The 24,493-nt window shown below is 44.3% G+C and overlaps 2 protein-coding genes and 1 long non-coding RNA gene across 4 annotated transcripts in view; 2 read left to right on the forward strand and 1 right to left on the reverse strand.

The window, feature by feature from the left end:
* LOC115541631 (tetraspanin-15-like) overlaps window positions 1–24,493 on the forward strand; it is a 59,433-nt gene that overhangs the window by 3,324 nt on the left and 31,616 nt on the right. The gene's annotated exons all lie outside the window — the stretch shown is intronic.
* LOC115541630 (tetraspanin-10-like) lies at window positions 1,602–10,330 on the forward strand. Of its 2 annotated transcripts, XM_030353448.1 has the most exons (9): window positions 1,603–1,739; window positions 6,968–7,024; window positions 7,239–7,361; window positions 7,467–7,541; window positions 7,622–7,717; window positions 8,296–8,394; window positions 8,504–8,536; window positions 8,657–8,740; window positions 8,970–10,330. In XM_030353448.1, exons 1-9 carry the CDS (start codon window positions 1,680–1,682, stop codon window positions 9,087–9,089), a joined length of 747 nt encoding a protein of 248 aa, XP_030209308.1. In that variant the 5' UTR covers window positions 1,603–1,679; the 3' UTR covers window positions 9,090–10,330. The 2 variants fall into 2 exon arrangements, with proteins under 2 accessions (XP_030209310.1, XP_030209308.1); XM_030353450.1 differs by lacking the exon at window positions 8,657–8,740 and having other exon boundaries at window positions 1,602–1,739.
* Window positions 22,754–23,928, reverse strand: LOC115541636 (uncharacterized). The gene is made up of 2 exons (XR_003976395.1): window positions 23,593–23,928; window positions 22,754–23,090 (listed from the first exon to the last, which is right to left on the reverse strand). It is a non-coding gene; the product is annotated as an uncharacterized LOC115541636 (long non-coding RNA).

Below are 24,493 nucleotides of genomic sequence, written 5' to 3' on the forward strand. Positions count from 1 at the left end.
GTTCGGGCAGAGAATCTAAACGCTGACTGGAACTACTCAGCAGGTATCAGAATACGAGTATTCCCCCAGGCCGTGGTGCAAACAATATTATTCAAGAGTTATAATCAAGCCCAACACATCAATATTAGTGCAACCCATTAAATACGATATGATTTCTAGATGTCATGGCAACGTCCGCTCGCGACACTGGACTTGCGAGGCGTCGACGCGGACTTTCATTCACATAACCAAAAACAAGACAGTAGATGGCTAGATAAAATAAACATCAAGACATACAGCGCACCTGCATTTAATATATCCGTGAATTGTCACAATTTCTCAGAATCAAAGGTGAAAGTAGAAACGGGTGGCCTAAAGCTGTCATATTGTTCACAGACAAGTTTAAGTAGAAACGGGTGGCCAAAAGCTGTCATATTGTTAGTTATCATCACAGACAATTTTAAACAATAAATGTTCTGTACGGAGCTCCTTAAGGGACATTAGGGAGAACGCTCCTGCACATAACCTTAGTTTGGAAGTCGTGCTGGTGACACGACAAATACTTCCAATTGAAATACATGGGTTTGAAATTTGTGCTTTAAAACACGAAATTTTTGAAAATACGTGATCCTGATCACGTTTCAATAGATTAAATAACGTGACAGTGTCACGACTTTTCGTGAGACCGGGTTGAAACGACCCAGGGCTGACAGGCTGAGGTCAACATGACTTGACCCCGCAGTTCCCAGGACATTTCTGCTTACCATCTGCTCTGAACAGACTCTGCAAGCACAATGCTTTCCACAATTAAAAATATGAAACCTATTAATAATCATGGTTTACCATAGAATATACTCACTAATTTCTACCACAATCCACAAACGGACCCTCTTATGGTGAACACCTCACACACACACACACACACAAACACACACACACACACACACACACACACACACACACACACACACACACACACACACACACACACACACACACACACACACACACCCACACCCACACCCACACAAACACACACACACACACACACACACACACACACACACACACACACACACACACACACATTCACTTAGGCTGGCTTATGGATGATGTGGTTGTTTACCTGATGGTAAACATGTAACTCTCTGGCTAATGGCGACGTTAACCAGAGGGACGAGGAACAACACCAAACACCAAAGCATAGCTTGAAAGCTGTGCCTTAAGTGCCTTAAGACAACACACGCAAAGAGGAAGAGACATGCCATTAAAACGCATCACACGACCCTAGCAGGCTCGCACTCTAGCTGACCCCATAAGGAGAGGAGAACGTAGACCTGCAAACCGGAAGTGCTGTCATAAACACCCCACCACCCCCCCTCCCCCCAACCGGAAGTTTATATTTTCATAAACATACCCAAGTGGTGGTAAGTATTAACTACTGACAGCGATGGAAAACCCTGATGTCCTCTAACCACACAACCATGGAACAACACAACACACCCTTACCCTCCACACAAACACACTCGTCACAAACACACACACACACACACTCGTCACAAACACACAACTCCTCACAAACGCAAACTCCTCCTCACACACACTCCTCCTCACATATACTCCTCCTCACACACTCCTCATCTTCACACACTCCTCCTCACACAATCCTCTCAGGCAGGCAGCTGGATCTCCTCGTCACCATGGGTAAAATCAACGGCTGTCTGAAGTGCGTCTTCTTCCTGCTCAACGCCGTGTTCGGGGTAAGATCTCCAGTCCTCCCGCTCATTCACTCTTCATCCAATGGAACCGATGTTTGGGTTTGGTGGCTTTCTTTATTTATTTTAGTTTGTCTGAGAAAACATCCGTTTCCTACTAAGGGGTATAATAGTGTCACCAGTGCTAGTGATACTAATAATAGTGATAATAATATGGTAAATGGTCTGCATCTTACATGGCACATTTGTGTAACGAGAGGCCACCCAAACCTCTGTACAATATTGCCTCACAATAAACCATTCATACGCAGACAGCGGTGTCAGCCATGCAAGGCGACAGCCAGCTCGTCGGGAGCAGTTAAGGTAAGGTGCCTTGCTCAAGGACACCTCGACAATCGGCTAGGAGGAGCGGGGAACGAACTAGCAACCTTGCGCTCCCCAGCCAACCCGCTCTACCCCCTGAGCTAATACCACAGTTTTGTGCTGTATGTAAATGTGACGTGTGATGTCCCTTGTTCCTGTTATATGTTATATTGGCCGCTGAACAGGAACCTGCTGGAAATCAGCTTTATACTGAGTCAGGCCCGTTTTAAATTGAAACTTTGTTACCTTTAATACTTTGCTCTATAATAATAATAATAATAATAATAAAAAAATAATACTAGTGTAGTTCGTGTTCGTGTTCTCGGCAGCCAGTCAGTTTCGTTCTCAGTGGGTGCTGGTCTCCGCCAGGGCTGCGCCTTGTCACCAATCCTGTTTGTGATATACATGGACAGGATATCAAGGCGTAGTCGTGGTGGGGAGGGGTTGCAGTTCGGTGGTCTGAGGATCTCGTCACTGCTTTTTGCAGATGATGTGGTCCTCATTGGATCATCGGCCTGTGACCTTCAGCACTCACTGGATTGGTTGGCGGCCGAGTGTGAAGCGGCTGGGATGAGGATCAGCACCGCTAAATCTGAGGCCATGACTCTTAGCAGGAAACCGGTGGATTGCTTACTCCGGGTAGGAAATGAGTCCTTAGCCCATTTCCTACCCGGGAAATGGGCTAAGGTACTTGAACTCCTTCCTAAGTGAAGGAGTTCAAGTACCTCGGGGTCTTGTTCGCGAGTGAGGGTACTATGGAGCGTGAGATTGGCCGGAGAATCGAAGCAGCGGGGGCGGTATTGCGTTCGCTTTACCGCACCTTTGTAACGAAAAGAGAGCTGAGCCGCAAGGCAAAGCTCTCGATCTACCGGTCGATCTTCGTTCCTATCCTCACCTATGGTCATGAGGGCTGGGTGATGACCGAAAGGACGAGATCGCGGGTACAAGCGGCCGAGATGAGTTTTCTCAGAAGGGTGGCTGGCGTCTCCCTTAGGGATAGGGTGAGAAGCTCAGCCATCCGTGAGGAACTCGGATTAGAGCCGCTGCTCCTTTACTTAGAAAGGAGTCAGCTGAGGTGGTTCGGGCATCTGGTAAGGATGCCCACTGGGCGCCTTCCTTGGGAGGTGTTTCAGGCACGTCCAGTGGGGAGGAGGCCTCGGGGAAGACCCAGGACTAGGTGGAGAGATTATATCTCAACACTGGCCTGGGAACGCCTCGGGATCCCCCCGTCAGAGCTGGTCAATGTGGCCCGGGAAAGGGAAGTCTGGGGCCCCCTGCTTGAGCTGCTCCCCCCGCGACCCGACCCCGGATAAGCGGATGACAATGAGGGTATGAGGTACTAGTGTAGTGATACTAATGAGAGTGATGATAGTATAGTGATATTACTAAGACATATAATAGTGTCAGCACCTAGTGATTCTCATAATTGTGTAGTAATACTTAGAAGAGTGATAGTAGTGTAGTGTTACTAATAAGAGTGATAATAATTTAGTGATACTAATAATAGTGATGATAGTGTCACCAGCACTAGTGATACTAATAAGACTGATAATAGTGTAGTGATACTAGTAAGAATGATAATACTGTGACAAGCACTAGTGATACTGTTAGAAGAATTAATAATAACTTATCTAATTCACTTCAACTAGCTAAAAAGCAAGAGGAATCGGGGAGTCCAGGTCAAGTATAGATGGAGAGTTTATTGCCACCCGCAAACGAGAGACAACAAAGCTGAATGGTATTCGCGAATACACACTACCGAATGAATCCCGGACAGCTCCTTATATCCCCAATTCTTACACAATACAAAGTTGGACTTTCATCAAATATAGAATTTCCCATCAGGGTCATACTGTGTGGATGTCAGCATACTCCTATGTCTTCTGAATCCCAATGTGACCTTAGAACATATATTATCCTTATACAAACAGAGATGATGCACATGTGTGAATGTAAGCATTGTCTTCAGAGAGTACATCAATATGGGAGTAGACTGGACTCTCTGACTGATGTATCACATGGCCCATCAGGTGAGAATATCCTGGACCCACTCACTGGTGTCACACAGCACACAACATCTAGGTTAGAGGTGATCAGCTCTTCTCCACCATTAAAGTATATATGATATGTAGGCCTAATAATAATCATAGTTTAACATAGAATGTAAGGTTAATTTCTACCACAATACCAATAAGAGTGATCATAGTGTAGTTATACTAATAAGAGTGATAATGCTGTCACCAGCGCTAGTAACAGTAAAAAGAGTGATAATAGTGCCACCAGCACTAGTGATACTAGCAGACTGAAATTTGATGATAATTCCGAGGCTGTCGGTAGGAAGGGACAGCAACGTTTATATTACCTGAGGAATTTAAACTCTTTTAATGTTGAGAAGTTATTGATGTCCCTTTTTTATAAGTCTTTTATCCAATCTGTCCTAACCTTTACATTTATTGTCTGGTATGGCGACAACAGTGTGAAGGACAGAAACCAGATGAGTCATATTGAGAAGGTAGCTGGCAAGTTAATAGGAACGCCACAGACTCCTCTGGCGTATATATTTGAGGAACGTGTTGTCCGTAAAGCCAAATCGATTTTAGACTGTAAAAGCCACCCCCTTCACCAAAATGTTGAGGTTCTCCTCTCAGGCCGGACATTCCCTTTCTGCACATTAGCTAATTTTTAACTAGGGCAATATCCTTGCTAAATTTGCATAATGCTGAATTCCAGACTTAACCGTTGTGTGTTGTTTGTGTGTCTTATGTGTATTGGTCGCTGTTATATATTAACTTCATTAATAACCGTAATAAGGATGCCTTAACCAGGAGCTGCAGTCAACATAGCTTTACTGTTCAACATGCTTGAAAACATAAAACACTGCGCACGCAGGTAACGCATACAACAAAAAGTAGTGCCTTCATTATGTGGGTAAACCACATACGGTCATAACAGTCGCTGTTGATGTTTTAATGTACTTCTGTATGCTTTTACCTGTTGACCTGTCTGCAAACCAAGTTTCCCTTTGGGATAACACACCTACTACTACTACTACTAAGTATAGTGATAATCGTGCCACCAGCGAACAAACAATTATAGTGCCTTGTTTCCACTGAGCGGTGCGGTTCAGTTTGATGTGGCTCGGAGCGGGGCAGCTCGGTTACGCTAAATCTGGCTCGCGTTTCATCCGCGGACAGTACCCTTATGGTAGGGTGGGGATAAGACGGATGGCCATTGCCGCGGCAGCTACCTAAGCATTGTGACATCGTAGCAGCGTGACACAGTGTAGTGTGCTAATAAATTCAATGAAAAAGATGAACGCGACAAATTAAACAAGGAGCTACAATGGAGGATGTCCAAGAAGGACGGGAAAACTTTGGCACAACATTTTCTTCAATCAGACAAACAAAGCTTTCGCCGTTGTCCAAAAATACCTCGCGGGCGCTGTGTTTGTATGTTTTTATGCCCTTTTTCCGTAAGTGACGATTCCGTCGACCAATCAACGGACGGCGTTTGTAGCTCCATTTTTTCGGGACACTTTGAGACCCCTTGGTAGCCCAACGGAGGAGTACCAAAAATAGGAGCGGTTCAGCACGCTTATTTTGGGACCCTGCCCAACTTCTGCCAATAGAAACGCCAATATAAGCGGACGGAGCCGCAATAAACGAAAACCGCACACCGCTTGTGGGAAATGATGCATAAGAGTGATAATAGTGATCGCAAATGCAATCAGTTTCTCAAAAATAAGCGGTGAGTCTTTTTTTTTTTACCATGTTGCTCCTGCAACCCCCTCAATAACACTCAATATATTCTTTCGAGAAGTATTGCAGAGTAACTACTGAGAGCTGTAGAATAATAAAACACGTGGATGCTACTGTAGCATTCTCTCTGAACGCGGGAAAAGTGGAACACAGAACGACGGCCTAGCGGCCCACTCAGCTCCTCTGTAGAAGCTCTGTGGGCCACGAGCCCCCCCACACAAACTCCCATCACACACTCCTCACACACACTCCTCACACACACTCCTCACACACACTCCCCACACACACTCCCATCACACACTCCCTACACATGCTCCCCTCACACACCACCTACACACTTCCCACACCTCTTCACGGCGCTGCCTGGAAGGCTCGCGGAGGAAGACCTGGTTTATGTTATCTAGTCTGAAGGTTTACACAATGCTTGAGAGATGGTCTCTCAAGCATGCAGTCCCAGCGGCCCTGGGAGGCCAGGAGACGACAACAAGAGACCAGAGGAGAACTGATCCAATGAACCGACGTCCTCACTGTTCTTGTTCCGTTTTCACACTTTGATCTCTCAAGAGGTCTTTGTGCGAAAAAACGAACGATAAAGTATTGTTTTGAGGTTAGACAGAAAAGAATGTTTAAATTAGGTAAATGTCCTGGCAAACTAAATAAGTATGTATAGAGGGATGTATGCTAATTTTTTTTGATTGATCATTTTCATTTATGGAAAAATAATTCAATGATTAAATTGTTTTGGTTTTTGCGTACTATTAAAATCGGAACAATTTCGAACAGAGACCTCAAGTAAGGGTGGAAATGTTTGGTACCTTGTTTTATTTGTCTCCCTCTTGTGGTGAAAAATGAACTTGTTTGGTCTTGTTGATCTTTATAAATGAACGGAACCAGTGCTGGGTGTTGTCTCCCTCGGATGGTGAAACGTGATGTTGTAGTCAGACAACAACAAGGGTCGATCATAGCTCAACAGACAGGACAGTTTGAAAGCTGCTTTGATTGACTGCTAAAATGTACAATCAATGTTTTTCTTTGCTGCAATTATACATTCTCTCTTGACACTTCTTTAAATGCCTTGACTTTCCCGACAGCAGTGTTTTATATGTAATGTAATGGCTATGACTTTGGTGAATAACATCTCATTCCGTTCAGATCTTTGGAGGTTTGATGGTATTTGGACTTGTGAAGGCCCAAGCAGTTGAACCACAGGTAACCCCATCTCATGACCTCTACATGTCCTCCACATGACCTCCACATGACCTCCTAACATGACCTCCACATGACATGACCTCCACATAGACCTCCACATGACCTACTCACATGACCTCCTCTCATGACCTCCACATGACCTGATCTCATGACCTCCACATGACCTTTTCCCGTGACCTCGTCCCCTGACCTCCACTGATCCTACTGTCCTCAGCTGCCCAGCGCGGTGGGCCATTGGCTCTGGGTTGGACTGTGTGTGTTCTCCTTGGGGATGCTGATGGTTTCCATCCTCGGCGGGACGGCCGCCAAGACCGAGAAGACGGCACTGCTCAAAGTGGTAGGACAGACAGACAGGCAGGCAGATAGACAGACACACAGACGCAGACACATACTCAGGAAAGCAGGCAGGCAGACAGAAGGGTATTGACTACTGTGTCTCCAGTTTGCAGGTCTGGAGGTGGCCGTAATGATCATCATGATGATCTTAGGGATCGTCATGGCTTCCTGCAGAAACAAGGTCTCTTTCTCTGTCCCTCTCTTCCTCTCTCTGATGTATCATTGTGATAAAGAATGTGCTCTCTCTCTCTTTCTCTCCAGGTAAAGGTGTCCTTTGAGAACATCTCTCCTGACATTGTGGGAGAGATGATGGCAAAAAACAATATACGAGAAATCCTCAACGACGCCCAAGAGCCGGTAAGTTGTGACCATAACCGTAACAACCTTTTGTTACCCGAACAACTTGCTGTTACCCTGACAACATGCTGTTACCATGACAACGTGTTGTTACCCTGACAACGTCTTGTTACCCAGACAACGTGCTGTTACCCTGTCAACTTCTTCTTACCCTGACAACGTGCTGTTACCCTGACAACGCGCTGTTACCCTGACAACGCGCTGTTTCCCTGACAATGTGCTGTTACCCTGGCAACATTCTATTACCCTGACAACGTGCTGTTACTCTGACAACGTGCTGTTACTCTGACAACGCGCTGTTACCCTAACAACGTCTTGTTACCCTGACAATGTGCCTTTATCCTGACAACGTGCTGTTACCCTGACAACGTGCTGTTACCCTGGACACATGCTGTTACCCTGACAACGTGCTGTTACCCTGACAATGCACTGTTTCCCTGACATGGTCTTATTACCCTGACAACGTGCTGTTACGCAGACAACACGTTGTTACCCTGACAACGTGTTGTTACCCTGACAACGTCTTGTAAACCTGACAACGCGCTGTTACCCTGACACCGCGCTGTGTCTCCCTCCAGCTCCAGTGCTGTGGCTTTATGAGCTATCAGGACTGGGGTAGCAGCATCCCTGGATCCTGTAAGTGTTCAGAATCCACTTTCTGCACAAACCGCCCAGGGGTAGCTATATCTATACGTCTATCTATCTATCTATCTATACATTAGCACATCGCCTGAATATGTCTGATACATAACGCTGTTTGCTGTTTCATGTGTGTCTTTTTTTCAGAACTTGGAAGGTCCAGCTATCATCTACTCCAGGGTAATGGATGATCAGTAATCAATCTTTTTATTCAATGTATCAGTAAACCAATCAATGCTACTGATCAGTAGCTAACCCGTGTGTGTTTGTGCATGTGTGCATGTGTGTGCATGTCTCCAGCCGTGCCTCCCCATCGCGTCTGACATGCTGGATCTGGCCTTGACGGTCTCCATGGGTGTCTTGTTTGGCTTCGCTGTCACCGCTGTGAGTCCTCAGACACATCAGCACCCTAATGCTCTGCACACACACACACACACACACACACACACACACACACACACACACACACACACACACACACACACACACACACACACACACACACACACACACACACACACACACACACACACAATAACGTGTCTGTGTGTGTGTGTGTGTGTGTGTGTGTGTGTGTGTGTGTGTGTGTGTGTGTGTGTGTGTGTGTGTGTAGCTCCTCTGCCTTGGGGCAAGCCTCCTGATGATTGGTCAGATCAGGCGTCACGACGGCGGCCGCGGAGGACAGGCCATCGCCATGACGGCTCCTGGGTACAAGCTAACCCCTGGCATCTGACCTTTGAACTCACGCCTCATTTCTGCTTCTGTAAATGAGTCCTGCGCTATGATGTCAATAGTTACATGATGTCAATAGTTTCACTCGTGTTCCCATTAAAGAAAACAATACATTCGTTCCTCACCATTAAGGGTTCCATGTGTTCATTCTCCTGTTACAATGTACCTCGTTTCAGTGACTCCTCCCCTCCATTCCTGTAAGAGGACAGGTTGTCTCCTCCCTTCTATGCATATGTAATTAGCTGTATACCCCTCCCCCCTATGCATATGTAATTAGCTGACGAAGGTCCTTACTGCTGGGAGGTTTCTGTCTCGTGACGCTCCAGACCGACGCTCCTCTGACCTCAGACAGCAGAACCTCCTCACCCGTCAGACCGAGGCCCTGCGTCGCTGCCTCATGGTTCTAACATGGAGCACTTCAGGCAGGGGCTCCTTTGAAGGACTGTTTTTTCCTTGCATGATTCTTCACGGGCCCTGAGCCTGCTGAAGAGTAGGAGGAAGTTGTGTCTCAGTGGGCCACTCCCCTTCTCAGTAGGCCACTCCCCATCTGATTAGGCTACTCCCCTTCCCAGCCGGCCGCTCCCCTTCTCAGTAGGCCACTCCCCTTTTCGTTAGGCCACTCCCCTTCTCAGTAGGCCACTCCCCTTCTCAGTAGCCACTCATCAGTGTTACGTTAATGCTACTAGTATAGCAGTAGTATTAAGGTGATATACTGCTAGTATAGCAGTAGTATTAAGGTGACACAGTTATATTAGTATAGCAGTAGGATTAACTTAATATAGTACTAGTATAGCAGTAGTATTAAGGTAGTATTGTACTAGTATAGCAGTAGTATCATTGTAGTATAGTACTTCTAGTACAGCAGTATTAAGGTAGTATAGTACTATTATAGCAGTAGCATTAAGAAGTTAGTAAAGTAGTTCTAGTATAGCAGTAGCATTAAGGTAGTATACTCTAGTATGGCAGTGGTATTAGGTGGTATAGTTGTTCTTCTACAGCAGTAGTAGTTAAGTAATGAAAAAGAGAAGCTAGGCACAGTGTTGAGTGTTTGATTCCCCAGAGAGAGAGACACCGTATCGATACTAAAACTCATTTACTACGTCAATAATGGTTTCTTTCTGTCCCATTCAAAGGCAATCTTCCACTTGTTCAACACAGAGAGGTGTTGTCGTGTGTGTCTGCAGGTATTGAAGTGTCTGCATGTGTGTTTATATCCCAGTGCAGTGGCGGACTCAGAAAAAATAAATAAAAAGGGCACATTCTGGACAACATGGGGCCCCACCAGCGGACACAGTGGCTTTTCTAACTTGATGGTGTTTTGTTCCCCCAACGGAGCCTTAAAGGCAGCGCTGCCTGGAAGGTCCTATCCCCTAACCTTAGCAAGCACTGCCTTGAAGGTCCCATTCGGGGCACTTGTTACATCTCCATGTAGCACTTAAAAGAATAGTTTGGCTCATAATTTAAACGGGGGGGTTTTAATTAAAAAAAAAATTGCTTCAAAGACACTGTTTCCCCTTATTCTAGCGACTTTATAAACACCAAAATGAGTTGTTCACATCATTGTGCACTTTCACATTTTAGCCAAAGAAAGGAGGATGCCTTCCTGCTTTTATCTTGTGATGGAAAATCTACATGTTGTATTGTTTTGGTCTATATGAATTTAAGTTTTGTTGCTATTCTGTGTAATTTTATATAGTGTCTGCCCTCTGGGCTCCTTTTGGGTTATTTAAAGTGTGAACGTTCGAGAGTCGTGTGAAGCATTTTATTGCCTGCCTGTACCTATCTTCGTGTGTTGTAAATCAGCCAATCGTAATGCTTTGATGTCCTCAACCCCCTGGCTAACGTCAACGAGACCAGAAGGTCACTCACGGCCGCCGACCCCTCAAATGACATCGGGGGGGGGGCTTCAATAGAAAAGATTACCATCTGGTAAACAAAGGCTGTTGGTTTTATGGGGGGGACACCCCCTCCAGATGCCAACCCCAGTGAATAAGAACTCATTTCTTTCAAACACTCAGGGGACTTCTCCCCAGCGTACCTTCAGAGAGTGAAGTAACACGCAAAGAGAAGCTCTCATCTGAGGCCTCAGATTATTATTGTATGCCTGTTTTTTATTGTTTGTTGATGCATATTGAGATGTATCTTTGTTAGTACTTTTTAATACAAATATATGCGACCAGCAATTGCCTACAAGTATTGTGTGCTTTTTTGCATCTAAAGATCTCATCTGTCTCAGACGCAATATCTAATAGAGAAATTGCCACGACAATTTGGGGGCTCGTCCGGGATATCTAACCTGAAGATTCCACGAAATATCGCTCCAAAACAGGTCCGAGTCGGTCCCAAAGCTCTACCCCGCCTCCAGGTGACTGTAACCAGACTAATGGGGTCGAGGAGAGAGTGCCTGTGGGGGATAAACTAAGGCTTCTTCAGTACGGTATCCAGAAGGAAACAAAAGAATTCGAGCAGGTGAGATCTCAATACTTCTGTAGCTTGAAAATACTTTTAAGCTACATAAAATCCGTTATAAAAACGGTATATACTGTTTTGAAAACGTATATTCGAACAAATCGGCCACGTTCGAACTTTGTTATAGGAACATACGGTAAAGCAACTCCGGTGAAGTTCCGTCAATATATGAACTATATGTTATATATGTAACAGAAAGGGCAGGAGGGTCTGTCAAAACGGTAAAGGGAACCCCGTTATGCGCTGTTGGGGTCACATTTATATATAGATAATAATAATAGGTATACATTCGTTAATAAATATTTATATGTGTGTAGTAACAAGGAGGTTTCGGCGATATTAGATAATTTGTTAAATAATAACTAGTGTAAAAGGATCTAAAATATGGGGAACAAATCTGGAAAAACGGAGATAACGGGACCTGCGAAGGTGATGTTGGAGAAGCATGGTGAAGCGGCTCTGGAGGGTTTAAAATATTGGTGCAAACTGGGCTTTCCTGAAATGGGGAGTTTTAGCTTAAAACGATTACAGGAGTTAGAGAGACGATTGTTGGAATCAGAAATGAAAAAGAAAAGTTCCCAACTATGTTGGTGTGCGTTTTATTTGTGGGAAAGAGAGGGCCAGGATAGAAAAAAAATCAGCCAGGGACAGAGAGCGTAGAGAGTGTAGGGATTTTTAATCTCAATGTCACCCGAGATATAGACCCGGACCTGGACTGCACCGGCGGACCGCGTGCGAATCTCCCTTCTCCTCCCCCGTATGACAACGCCCCTGAAGCCGCATCATCGGACAATCTCTACCCTGACCTCAAAGATGAGGAGAAAGCACCCGATTGCAGCATGGCAGGAGATAGGCCTGCAACTCGTAGCCAGAGGAAAGCTCCACAGCAGGCGACGGCCACACCGACCAAGCGGGAGCCCGTCGCCAGCCGCTTGAGGAACCAGGGAATGGCGTTCTCCCCAACTCCTCAACATGAGGACGTGATGGATGGACAATTCCCCATGGTCGAAGTACTGAACCCCCAGGATGGCAGACCAGCATACGTTTTTCGTGCATGGAGACCCAGTGACATTAAGGACATAGCGGAATGGCTCCCAGACCCATCTGTAGTGGGGGGGGCTGCCTTCGCCACAGCCCTTCAAGAGTTGGTCCAACAACACAAGGCCTCCATCAGCGAAGTTCGCCAACTCTGTACGTACAGACTGACCCTAAGGTGGGGTCGGATCCAAGGCGACATGCCCGGGAGGGACGAAGCGGATTTAATGTTCGATTGGGATCAAGGGTCCGTGTACCGCCGGCTGGTAGAGGGACTGTGTGAACGGGCCAGGGGGGCGTTCCCCATGGTTAGAGATTGGACCGCTATTCGAAAGATCAAACAAACAGAAGGCGAGACGGTGGCTGACTTGATGGACCGCGTTGAAAAGGTGTTTAAGATCCACGGGGGAGTGCCTGTACCAACCGACCGGGTGGTTCAGACTCCGTACGAAGAAAATCTCACCGCGGCCTTCCTGGATGCGTTGGCCGACAAAATATCGGAATTCATAGAGACACACTGCATTGGGTGGCGTACCGCCAGACTTGATTTGATTATAAGTCACGCAACCCACGCAGAAAATCTCTTCATGAAGAAAGAAAAGTTCGAGAAGAATAGAAAAGAAGAGATAACCAAGAAGCTCCAGCTCGCCCAACTGGAGGCCCTGGAGAATCCTAAGCCAACCCGTCGCGACAAAGACCAAGGAACCGACCGGCCAGAAGAGAGAAAGTCCCGTGGAGTAATCAACCGGGACTGTTTGTATTGTGGCTCCAAGGATCATTGGTTAAAAGATTGTCCCATTAGAAATGGGGAAAACGATGAAGCGGACGGCTGGGAAACCGCACCTTCCCGTGAAGTGACTGTGAATCATCCAAGAGGCGGAGGTGAAGGGGGGATTTCGCATTGACGGGACGCCGGAGCAGGACAGGTCCAAGGAGGAGGTATGAGCACCATAACACAAACACAACGCACACTACCACCACATTTGTATGGTTCTCACCAGCCTTAAGCGAGCTAATCAGCTAAATTTAATATTAGATATGGTTATTTCAAACAACGGGCTATTGTAGACAGTGGACACTCGATTATTACAATCTAACACAACCATTTTAATGGTCAACCATATCACACAGCCATGACATGACCCCAACTGACCCAGACTAACCCCGACTGATCCCCGACTGACAACAGAAGTGTATTGCCTAATATTGAAAATGCAGATTTTTATATTATGATATTTTGTTAATGTTTTATGGCCAAATGGCAACAAGGTGAATTAATGAACGTATGAGAGAGATTGGAAGAAGTATGTGTTATGGAAGGAGAAGAGATAGATGAGAACGTAAGGCAAGACAAGATAAGGAAAGGGGTGGGGAGAGAGATAACCCATCTGCATCGAGTTTTGTTCAAATAGATCCGGACCTGGACAACGCTCCTCCTCCTCCTGCTTTCAGCCCGACCAGTGGCCCAATACAGTGCAAATACCCCACGTCACAACTCCTCTGCATCAGACTTTATGAAGTTACAGACCATGGGAGGCCCACCTGAAGAGCTACGGAACGGTCTGCTGGACGACACAAGGAGACAGTCCAGCAGGACCAAAGCACCAGAGTGGTGGCCTCCATGGTGCCTGTGTAGCCACATTGAAGTGGCCTGAACATTGAGACAAAGGAGGGTCTCAGAGACGGGAGAGACGTGGGGACAGGCACTTCAAAGGACAGCCCGTGATGCAAATGAGAGGCAGAAAGCAAAAAGAGAGAGGTGGAGGCGTGTCCAGGCGGATGGAGAGAAGAGCAGTGTCCAGGCGGATGTAAAGTATCGCACTAAACACAGCATACATATTACAAGAGAAAGATCTAATGTGTAACTAGGACTGTGTATAAATTGTGTGATAATTTCTTACATCTGAAAGGTTTGAAAGTCATCAGGAAAAGTGGTTTGAAGAAACATAGACAAGTAGAAAAGTTGAAGGTTAAAGAAATGTGTTAGACAGAGTTCAAATGTACGACAGCGGTAGAATTCATTAAGGCACAAAACGTTAAAATTGAACCCCAAAAAGCATAACCATGATGTATGCTACAATGTTTTTCAGAATTAAAGTAGAAGGTTTTTGGTGCGCTCGCAACAGCAAACCATGCTTACAGGTCTGGGCTTTCCCTTATTTATGGTAAATTGACACATGGGAGAATCATGCGTCAAGAGGGGGGATGGGGAGCCCACAACAACAACCTTGGGTATACCAAAGCAAACCAAAGGAAATAATTACTAAAAAAAAAAAAAATTAGACAAACCCCATGTAGGTCCCTCAGAGACATCATGAAGGACAATGGGAAAGAGAAGAGGAATACCGTTTAAATGTTGGGTTATACTGTGTGTTATTAATGCTGACTGGATTGACAATTAATGTTTAGAGTAGTAAACATTAAGTGCTTGCCAACTACTCATGTGTTAGTATCACGGAAGCAACATTAAGGACACATCAAATAAGAATATTTTTGTTTAGAAATGTTTTAAAAGGTAGCCTTGTTTCTTTGTTTTAGTTTTCTTTTCTGTTTTTATTTTTATGACTTTTGAATATATGGAAACAGATGACTTGATTGTGATGTTAGGCGATTTTATGCTACCTTCTGTAAAAGCGAACGGTGGTATAAATAGTCTGAACAACCTCCTATAAAAGCGAAGAAGTGCTGATGGTCGGACATGATAGATTTTTGAATTTGTGATTATAAAATAATCAAAGGGGGGATTGTGATGGAAAATCTACATGTTGTATTGTTTTGGTCTATATGAATTTAAGTTTTGTTGCTATTCTGTGTAATTTTATATAGTGTCTGCCTTCTGGGCTCCTTTTGGGTCATTTAAAGTGTGAACGTTCGAGAGTCGTGTGAAGCATTTTATTGCCTGCCTGTACCTATCTTCGTGTGTTGTAAATCAGCCAATCGTAATGCTTTGATGTCCTCAACCCCCTGGCTAACGTCAACGAGACCAGAAGGTCACTCACGGCCGCCGACCCCTCAAATGACATCGGGGGGGGGCTTCAATAGAAAAGATTACCATCTGGTAAACAAAGGCTGTTGGTTTTATGGGGGGGACACCCCCTCCAGATGCCAACCCCAGTGAATAAGAACTCATTTCTTTCAAACACTCAGGGGACTTCTCCCCAGCGTACCTTCAGAGAGTGAAGTAACACGCAAAGAGAAGCTCTCATCTGAGGCCTCAGATTATTATTGTATGCCTGTTTTTTATTGTTTGTTGATGCATATTGAGATGTATCTTTGTTAGTACTTTTTAATACAAATATATGCGACCAGCAATTGCCTACAAGTATTGTGTGCTTTTTTGCATCTAAAGATCTCATCTGTCTCAGACGCAATATCTAATAGAGAAATTGCCACGACAATCTTTACTAACATTTAAGTAAAAATTAGACTGGAGTAAATTCAATGTGCCGCTACCATACAGTCTTTGACCGCTGACAGCCTGCTACGGAAACATTTAAGGAAGTTTTTAGCTGACCATTATCGGCTCTCTTGCATGAAATGACCTACAATTGAATGATCTTGAACGCTCAAAAAATGTATTTACATTTTAAACGGATTATGCAAACTGAAAATATTAAGTTTTTCGAACTTGGCATCTAATTGCGCTTTTCCACTATACTGACATACACTTGATCCGCTTTTTGCTTCGTTATCCAGTGGAGATTTAAGTACCACTCGATGTAGCTGTTTGTCATGGCCACGCCACATGAAAGCAACGCCTCGCATTCCCCGTTCGTCAGCTACCAAAGAGAGGAACGTCTGCACCTCAATAGCTAACCACAACATGTTTTTTTCGGTTTGCCATATTCTTGCTCCAGAGGGCACATCATCATCATCAGGGGCAACCTATAGGGCACTCATTAATTTTTGTTCACGTGTAAAGGGCAGCCAATTAGGCACTTTCTCTCATTTTCACCACCATAGAGGGCACTTTAGCACACTTTTTCAACCATGGGGGCACCAGATGGGCAGAAGGGCACTAGAAGGGCACCAGACGGGCAGAAGAGCACTAGAAGGGCACTATAAGGACCAGTCGAGCAGAAGGGCACTATCATGGCACTAGAAGGGCACTAGAAGGGCACTGGAAGGGCACTGGAAGGGCACAAGAAAGACCAGACGGGCAGAAGGGCACTATCAGGGTACTAGAAGGGCACCAGATGGGCAGAAGGGCACTTGAAGGACCAGTCGGGCAGAAGGGCACTATCAGGGTACTAGAAGGGCACTGGAAGGGCACTAGAAGGACCAGCCGGGCAGAAGGGCACTATCAGGGTACTAGAAGGGCACCAGATGGGCAGAAGGGCACTTGAAGGACCAAACGGGCAGAAGGGAATTATCAGGGCACTAGAAGGACCAGACGGGCAGAAGGGGACTATCAGGGCACTAGAAGGGCACCAGACGGGCAGAAGGGCACTATCAGGGTACTAAAGGGGGCACTAAAAGGGCATCAGACGGGCAGAAGGGGACTATAAGGGCACTCATTAAGGCACGTCATTGAATTTTCTTGTTCTAGAGGGCACATCATCATCATTTATTGCATGAAGGAGCACCCTAGAGGGCACCTAATCATGTTTTGCACGTGAAAAGGGCAGCCAATAAGGCATTTTTCTCTCGTTTTCGACACTCTTGAAGGGCACTTTAGCGCGCTTTTTCAACCATTGAGCCACGAGGGGGGGCGGTCGCCCCCCCTCTCGTGGCTAACCCTAACCCCGTGGCTAACCCTAACCCCCTCGTGGCTAACCCTAACCCTAACCCTAACCCCTGCCCCCCCCCCTGAGTCCGCCACTGTCCCAGTGTGTATGTGTGAGGTTTAGTGTCCTTATTTGTTTGTGCGTCGGCCTCCGTGTGTGTCTGTGTAAGTGGTTCAATAGAGGGCGCTATGTTCCGTTGAATATATCTGCCAACTATGAATCAACTGTTATAAATACGAAATAAATCAACAAGAAACATAGCATTCATCCTCTTTTAATTGTGTGATAGACCGTACTTGCCACTGCCAGCAACCATTTAAATGCGTCTCAACGTCAATGATTTGGGCTAGGCTAGTAATTCATTCGAAATAAAGCCCTCCTCCAAGTCAGGGGCACCGGCCCTGTTGAACTCAATGTAAGCTCGCAAACTTTTTGCTGTCTATCAAGCAGAGACAGCCTTTCATTGGCGCAAGAAAATTTGGCCATGGGTCGCACCAGTGTGCCCCCCAGCCCTATGGTATCGCTTTTCTTTTCTTTTATCACCAAATGATTGGGCAACTCAACCAATCAATCAAATAGGCTACCTCCCTCAGCAGCATTCGCCCAACACAACTAAATGTAGAGAAGAGGTAGATCGCTAACTGGTAGAGAGTTGTAAGCACTTTTCTTCCCATTTCAGTGAAGGAATTGGACTCCCCAAGCAATGTAATACTTAAAACGAGCAAGTGAGTTACATATTAATTTAGTCTTTCGGCCTGTAGCCTATAAACAAATAAAGCAACTGTCCCATATTTCTAACTGCAATTGAATTAGACATTGAGACTAAAAACAAATGGAAAAAAAAATGAACCTTACCACGTTAAACACTACTTCCTGTTCGTCTGATATGTTTCCTGCTGCTTTGTTGCGGTTGAAAGGAAACATAGCTCTTTGTTGGTCTCTGATTTGGAGCCTGTGAGAAATAAAATAATCCTTGAGAAACCACCGTGTGTGTGACCGTTCATTTGAGTGCAATGCTGAAACCAGTGAGATGTTCCCCTGAATATTTCGACAAGCTCCTCTTCTGTTGTTGGGGGTTCAGAATGACCACCATGACAGACCTTCCTCAGTGGTCCTGAGCTGCCCAGCAGGGCTATTTTCGGGTTCCGGTTCTGCAGCTATTTAAGTTCACCTTTTCTTACAGACCGGGGTTATCAGCGTTGTATCCTTCCCCGGATTGTCGGGAAGACTTGCATTAAGTTGTTGACCTGGTTATTTTTGTTCTGGTCTGGTATAGTATGATCGATCGTTTTGTTAATGGTTTGTTAAACATTATGGCGCATTACGGAGGCCGACGCACAAACAAATAAGGACACTAAACTTCACACACACAATCTGGGATATAAACACACATGCAGACACTTCAACACCAGCAGACACACACGACAACACCTCTCTGTGTTGAACAAGTGGAAGATGCCTTTGAATGGGACAGAAAGAAGTCATTATTGACCTAGTAAATGAGTTTTAGTATCGATACGGTGTCTCTCTATCTGGGAAATCAAACACTCAGAACCGTGCCTAGCTTCTCTGTTTTATTACATAACTACTACTGGTGCTGTACAAGAACAACTATACCACCTAATACTACTGCCATACTAGGAGTATACTACCTTAATGCTACTGCTATACTAGAACTACTTTACTAACTTCTTAATGCTACTGCTATAATAGTACTATGCTACCTTAATACTGCTGTACTAGTAGTACTATACTACAATGATACTACTGCTATACTAGTAGAATACTACCTTAATACTACTGCTATACTAGTACTATATTAAGTTAATCCTACTGCTATACTAATATTACTGTGTCACCTTAATACTACTGCTATACTAGCAGTGTATCACCTTAATACTACTGCTATACTAGTAGCATTACCTTAACACTGATGAGTGGTCTACTGAGAAGGGGAATGGCCTACTGAGAAGGGGAGTGGCCTACTGAGAAGGGGAGCGGCCGGCTGAGAAGGGGTTGTTGAGGTCGTCGCTTTGAAGGTCTCTGACCGCTGAAGAGCCCCACCCCACACAGCAAATCGCAAAGTGTTAAAATCCCAGAGTATTCATGACCAGAGTAGATTTTATACACTTTGGTGTTGAATAGGCACTAAGTACATTTTTTGGGGTGTACCAGAAACACTCTTGGGTGTTGTCTCTAAGTATAATGCTGGTGTAGAGTAATTTAAGTGTTTATTTTAGGATGATGGACTCCCTGAGTGTACAACGGTTGAGTGTCCTACTATCCCGGCGGCACGTCGGTTTAGGTTTCGATTCCTCATTGGCTCGCTGCGCCTTCTCATTGGTTGAATCTAGAGACATGTGACCGTTTGTCCTCTTCCACACTACGCGGCAAACTGTTTCGACAGAGACGGTTGACTAGAGAGGATCGAATCAATATCGCCAAGGAATTGCTCCGAGTGAACGAAGACATTTTTGAACTTCACGGGAATGTAAACAGGTAAGAAAAGTACCAAGTGAATAATGCACAGGGTTTCTATGTTTCATAGTTAGTTGTGCGTATGTCCTTCATATAGGTCAGAAATTGTATTCATAATGGGTCTTAAGAAGGTATTAGAGGCTTAAATTTAACTTGTTCAAACCTGCAGAAACCCTGAATGCAGAATATTCAGCATTTCTTCGTCTTTTAGATCTGATAACCAACTTATAAATGCTAACGATTTTAGCTAACGTCAAACTTAATGGCCAATGCTAATGAGGCACATGTCTTCAATTTAGCTAACGCCTCGTTACCATTTTTAGCTAATGCTAACGAGGCACGTGGCTTTAATTTAGTGGGAGCGTGTCTATGTTCCCCGGGTCCTATGTTCCCCGGGTCCTATGTTCCCCGGGTCCTATGTTCCCCGGGTCCTATGTTCCCGGACCCCGGGTCCTATGTTCCCCGGGTCCTATGTTCCCCGGGTCCTATGTTCCCCGGGTCCTATGTTCCCGGACCCCGGGTCCTATGTTCCCCGGGTCCTATGTTCCCCGGGTCCTATGTTCCCCTCTTTGTATGAGACTGGGGAACATAGGACCCTTTTTTTTTTTTTAAAAAGGGTCCTATGATAATAACCTGTTTGTATTTGGCCACCTTTTTAGATGCTGACTATTTATTGACAAGAACTTTTTGAACCTTTTATGTTGTGTCATGTGCTTTCATCAGGTGTATTTCATGCTCAAAGTATGTGCTCTCCCTTTTCAGGTTGGGATAGTGACATGGCCTCACTTCTCCTGCTGGTCTACCTCCTGCCACCACCACCAAGTGGAAAGAATGGAGCTGTCAAAATCAGTATCCGGGAAGCTGTGGATCGTGTAGTGAAGTTTCACAGGGTAATTGTATCCTGATAATTTTTATTTTCTTTTTAAAGGTCCCATGGCATGCCGCCAGGGCTTGTGTGTTGCTGATGGATGTCACAATCTCTGTGTTTGCCAATCTACTTATCGAGTCTTGAAAACAAAATGGCGTCGACGGGTGATCTACTGATGGTATTGTGTGTATAAAATGTAATTTTATTTTTAATAAACAATCTGTACACTTACAAAGTTCTCAATGCCTCGTTTTATATGTTAATACCCTTATTGAACTACCAAAGAAGTGTCGGGCTACTTCTAGCCTTTTAAATGGTTTAAAATAGCGATTTAGTTTTTACCATAACCACTGCCCCATTGTTCCAAGTTTATAGCGTTTTGATAGAATCGGCTAAAAACAGCCAACTGAAGAAAGCGTCTATATGCGTTTTTTTGTGCTCCAAAACAAACGTTTCAACTCATTATCATACAAAACATATCCCAAATCCGTTTTACACCGGAATTCCCCTTTAATTGGTTGACAGGGACACATTTATTTATTTATTTTCAAGTTGTTTGTTACATCATATAAATGTAAAACTAAAAATGGTTCTTGATGTAAAATAATTAAAGTTTAACTATAATGTTAACTATATTATATATGTATGCACTGTAACAACAACAGCAGCAAGAATCTAATGTGTAGACTATTCATTCATGAAGTGTTGATAATTCACCTCAAAGGTGTTGGTTGTACACCAGTCAGAGTACATTCTCACTCTAGAAGTATTAAATAATCAGCTCTGCGAAGTGCTACAAAGCACTGACTTGGAGTACATATTTTCTCTCTCTGGGGTTCTAGGTTTACACTGCAGGTGTAAGGGAGCACTGAATGAGTGCCCAAAAGTACCACTAATAGAGTACATTTGCACTCTCAAAGTGTTCAAATGTAACTCTAAATTTGGAGTACATATTTTGCTCTTCTAACAGTGTTCAGCGAACACTGAACTCTTGGACCTATATATACCCAGAAATGAGTGTTAAATGTACACCCATAGAGTACAATGTACACTGTGATATTTGCTGTGCACTGAAGGCCTCCACCCCTCTGAAGACCCCCACCCTGCCAGGCCTTCTTCCTCTGTGGTTGAACCAGGTGTTCTGCTGTGATGCACATCATGTTCCATTGTAACACCATTGTACCTCTGACACGTTTTCTACTGAATTACGTCAAGGAAGTGGTAAAAGTGGTTTATAATGTCACGGTTAGCGGGTGCACAGCAAAAATCACAGTGTACATTGTACTCTATGGGTGTACATTTAACACTCATTTTTGGGTATATATAGGTCCAAGAGTTCAGTGTTCGCTGAACACTGTTAGAAGAGCAAAATATGTACTCCAAATTTAGAGTTACATTTGAACACTTTGAGAGTGCAAATGTACTCTATTAGTGGTACTTTTGGGCACTCATTCAGTGCTTCCTTACACCTGCAGTGTAAACCTAGAACCCCAGAGAGAGAAAATATGTACTCCAAGTCAGTGCTTTGTAGCACTTCGCAGAGCTGATTATTTAATACTTCTAGAGTGAGAATGTACTCTGACTGGTGTACAACCAACACCTTTGAGGTGAATTATCAACACTTCATGAATGAATAGTCTACACATTAGATTCTTGCTGCTGTTGTTGTTACAGTGCATACATATATAATATAGTTAACATTATAGTTAAACTTTAATTATTTTACATCAAGAACCATTTTTAGTTTTACATGTATATGATGTAACAAACAACTTGAAAATAAATAAATAAATGTGTCCCTGTCAACCAATTAAAGGGGAATTCCGGTGTAAAACGGATTTGGGATATGTTTTGTATGATAATGAGTTGAAACGTTTGTTTTTGAGCACAAAAAAACGCATATAGACGCTTTCTTCAGTTGGCTCTTTTAGCCGATTCTATCAAAACGCTATAAACTTGGAACAATGGGGCAGTGGTTATGGTAAAAACTAAATCGCTATTTTAAACCATTTTAAAGGCTAGAAGTAGCCCGACACTTCTTTGGTAGTTCAATAAGGGTATTAACATATAAAACGAGGCATTGAGAACTTTGTGTACAGATTGTTTATTAAAAATAAAATTACATTTTATACACACAATACCATCAGTAGATCACCCGTCGACGCCATTTTGTTTTCAAGACTCGATAAGTAGATTGGCAAACACAGAGATTGTGACATCCATCAGCAACACACAAGCTCTGGCGGCATGCCATGGGACCTTTAAAAATAAAATAAAAATTATCAGGATACAATTACCCTGTGAAACTTCACTACACGATCCACAGCTTCCCGGATACTGATTTTGACAGCTCCATTCTTTCCACTTGGAGGTGGTGGCAGGAGGTAGACCAGCAGGAAAAGTGAGGCCATGTCACTATCCCAACCTGAAAAGGGAGAGCACATACTTTGAGCATGAAATACACCTGATGAAAGCACATGACACAATGTCCTATGTTCCCCAGTCTCATACAAAAAGGGGAACATAGGACCCGGGGAACATAGGACCCGGGTTCCGGGAACATAGGACCCGGGGAACATAGACACGCTCCCACTAAATTAAAGCCACGTGCCTCGTTAGCATTAGCTAAAAATGGTAACGAGGCGTTAGCTAAATTGAAGACATGTGCCTCATTAGCATTGGCCATTAAGTTTGACGTTAGCTAAAATCGTTAGCATTTATAAGTTGGTTATCAGATCTAAAAGACGAAGAAATGCTGAATATTCTGCATTCAGGGTTTCTGCAGGTTTGAACAAGTTAAATGTAAGCCTCTAATACCTTCTTAAGACCCATTATGAATACAATTTCTGACCTATATGTAGGACATACGCACAACTAACTATGAAACATAGAAACCCTGTGCATTATTCACTTGGTACTTTTCTTACCTGTTTACATTCCCGTGAAGTTCAAAAATGTCTTCGTTCACTCGGAGCAATTCCTTGGCGATATTGATTCGATCCTCTCTAGTCAACCGTCTCTGCCGAAACAGTTTGCCGCGTAGTGTGGAAGAGGACAAACGGTCACATGTCTCTAGATTCAACCAATGAGAAGGCGCAGCGAGCCAATGACGAATCGAAACCTAAACCGACGTGCCGCCGGGATAGTAGGACACTCAACCGTTGTACACTCAGGGAGTCCATCATCCTAAAATAAACACTTAAATTACTCTACACCAGCATTATACTTAGAGACAACACCCAAGAGTGTTTCTGGTACACCCCAAAAAATGTACTTAGTGCCTATTCAACACCAAAGTGTATAAAATCTACTCTGGTCATGAATACTCTGGGATTTTAACACTTTGCGATTTGCTGTGTGGCAGCCAGGCCCCAAACACACATAGTTCGAGTAAAAGGATCATTTATTAACTCAAAAAGGCAAGGAACGCGGGTGACGCGGGTACCACAGGGAACACCGGGAACACAGGTAACACACAGGACAGAACTCACCACAAACTAAAATGATCCGACAAGGAACAAAGGAAAGACAAGGGCTTAAATACCCAAACACACACAGGGCACGCAACGAGCAACAGCTGAGACACATTAGGGAGGGAGCAGTAATCAAACAGGAGGGAAACCTGACATGGGGAGAAACAAGACCGATACCAAAGTAAAACAGGTAACACCAAAACAAGACAAGGAAACATGTCACATTTCACATACTGTTTGACCAGCTTCGCACAAGCCAATAAGACAGCACTTAAACCACTTGAAACACTGTATAAACAAACCCTGAAAGTCTTGGACCGGAAGTCAAACACCTACCACCATTGTCTAATTTTAA

Source organism: Gadus morhua, chromosome 4, assembly GCF_902167405.1.
Source record: "Gadus morhua chromosome 4, gadMor3.0, whole genome shotgun sequence".
NCBI lineage: Eukaryota > Metazoa > Chordata > Actinopteri > Gadiformes > Gadidae > Gadus > Gadus morhua.

Bases quoted from the DNA above. Each gene is read 5' to 3' on its own strand.
- LOC115541630 (XM_030353448.1), top strand. From the start codon at position 1,680: ATGGGTAAAATCAACGGCTGTCTGAAGTGCGTCTTCTTCCTGCTCAAC. The intron at 7,025-7,238 runs GTAACCCCATCT...TACTGTCCTCAG, and splicing joins CCCAAGCAGTTGAACCACAG to CTGCCCAGCGCGGTGGGCCA. The intron at 8,741-8,969 runs GTGAGTCCTCAG...GTGTGTGTGTAG, and splicing joins TTGGCTTCGCTGTCACCGCT to CTCCTCTGCCTTGGGGCAAG.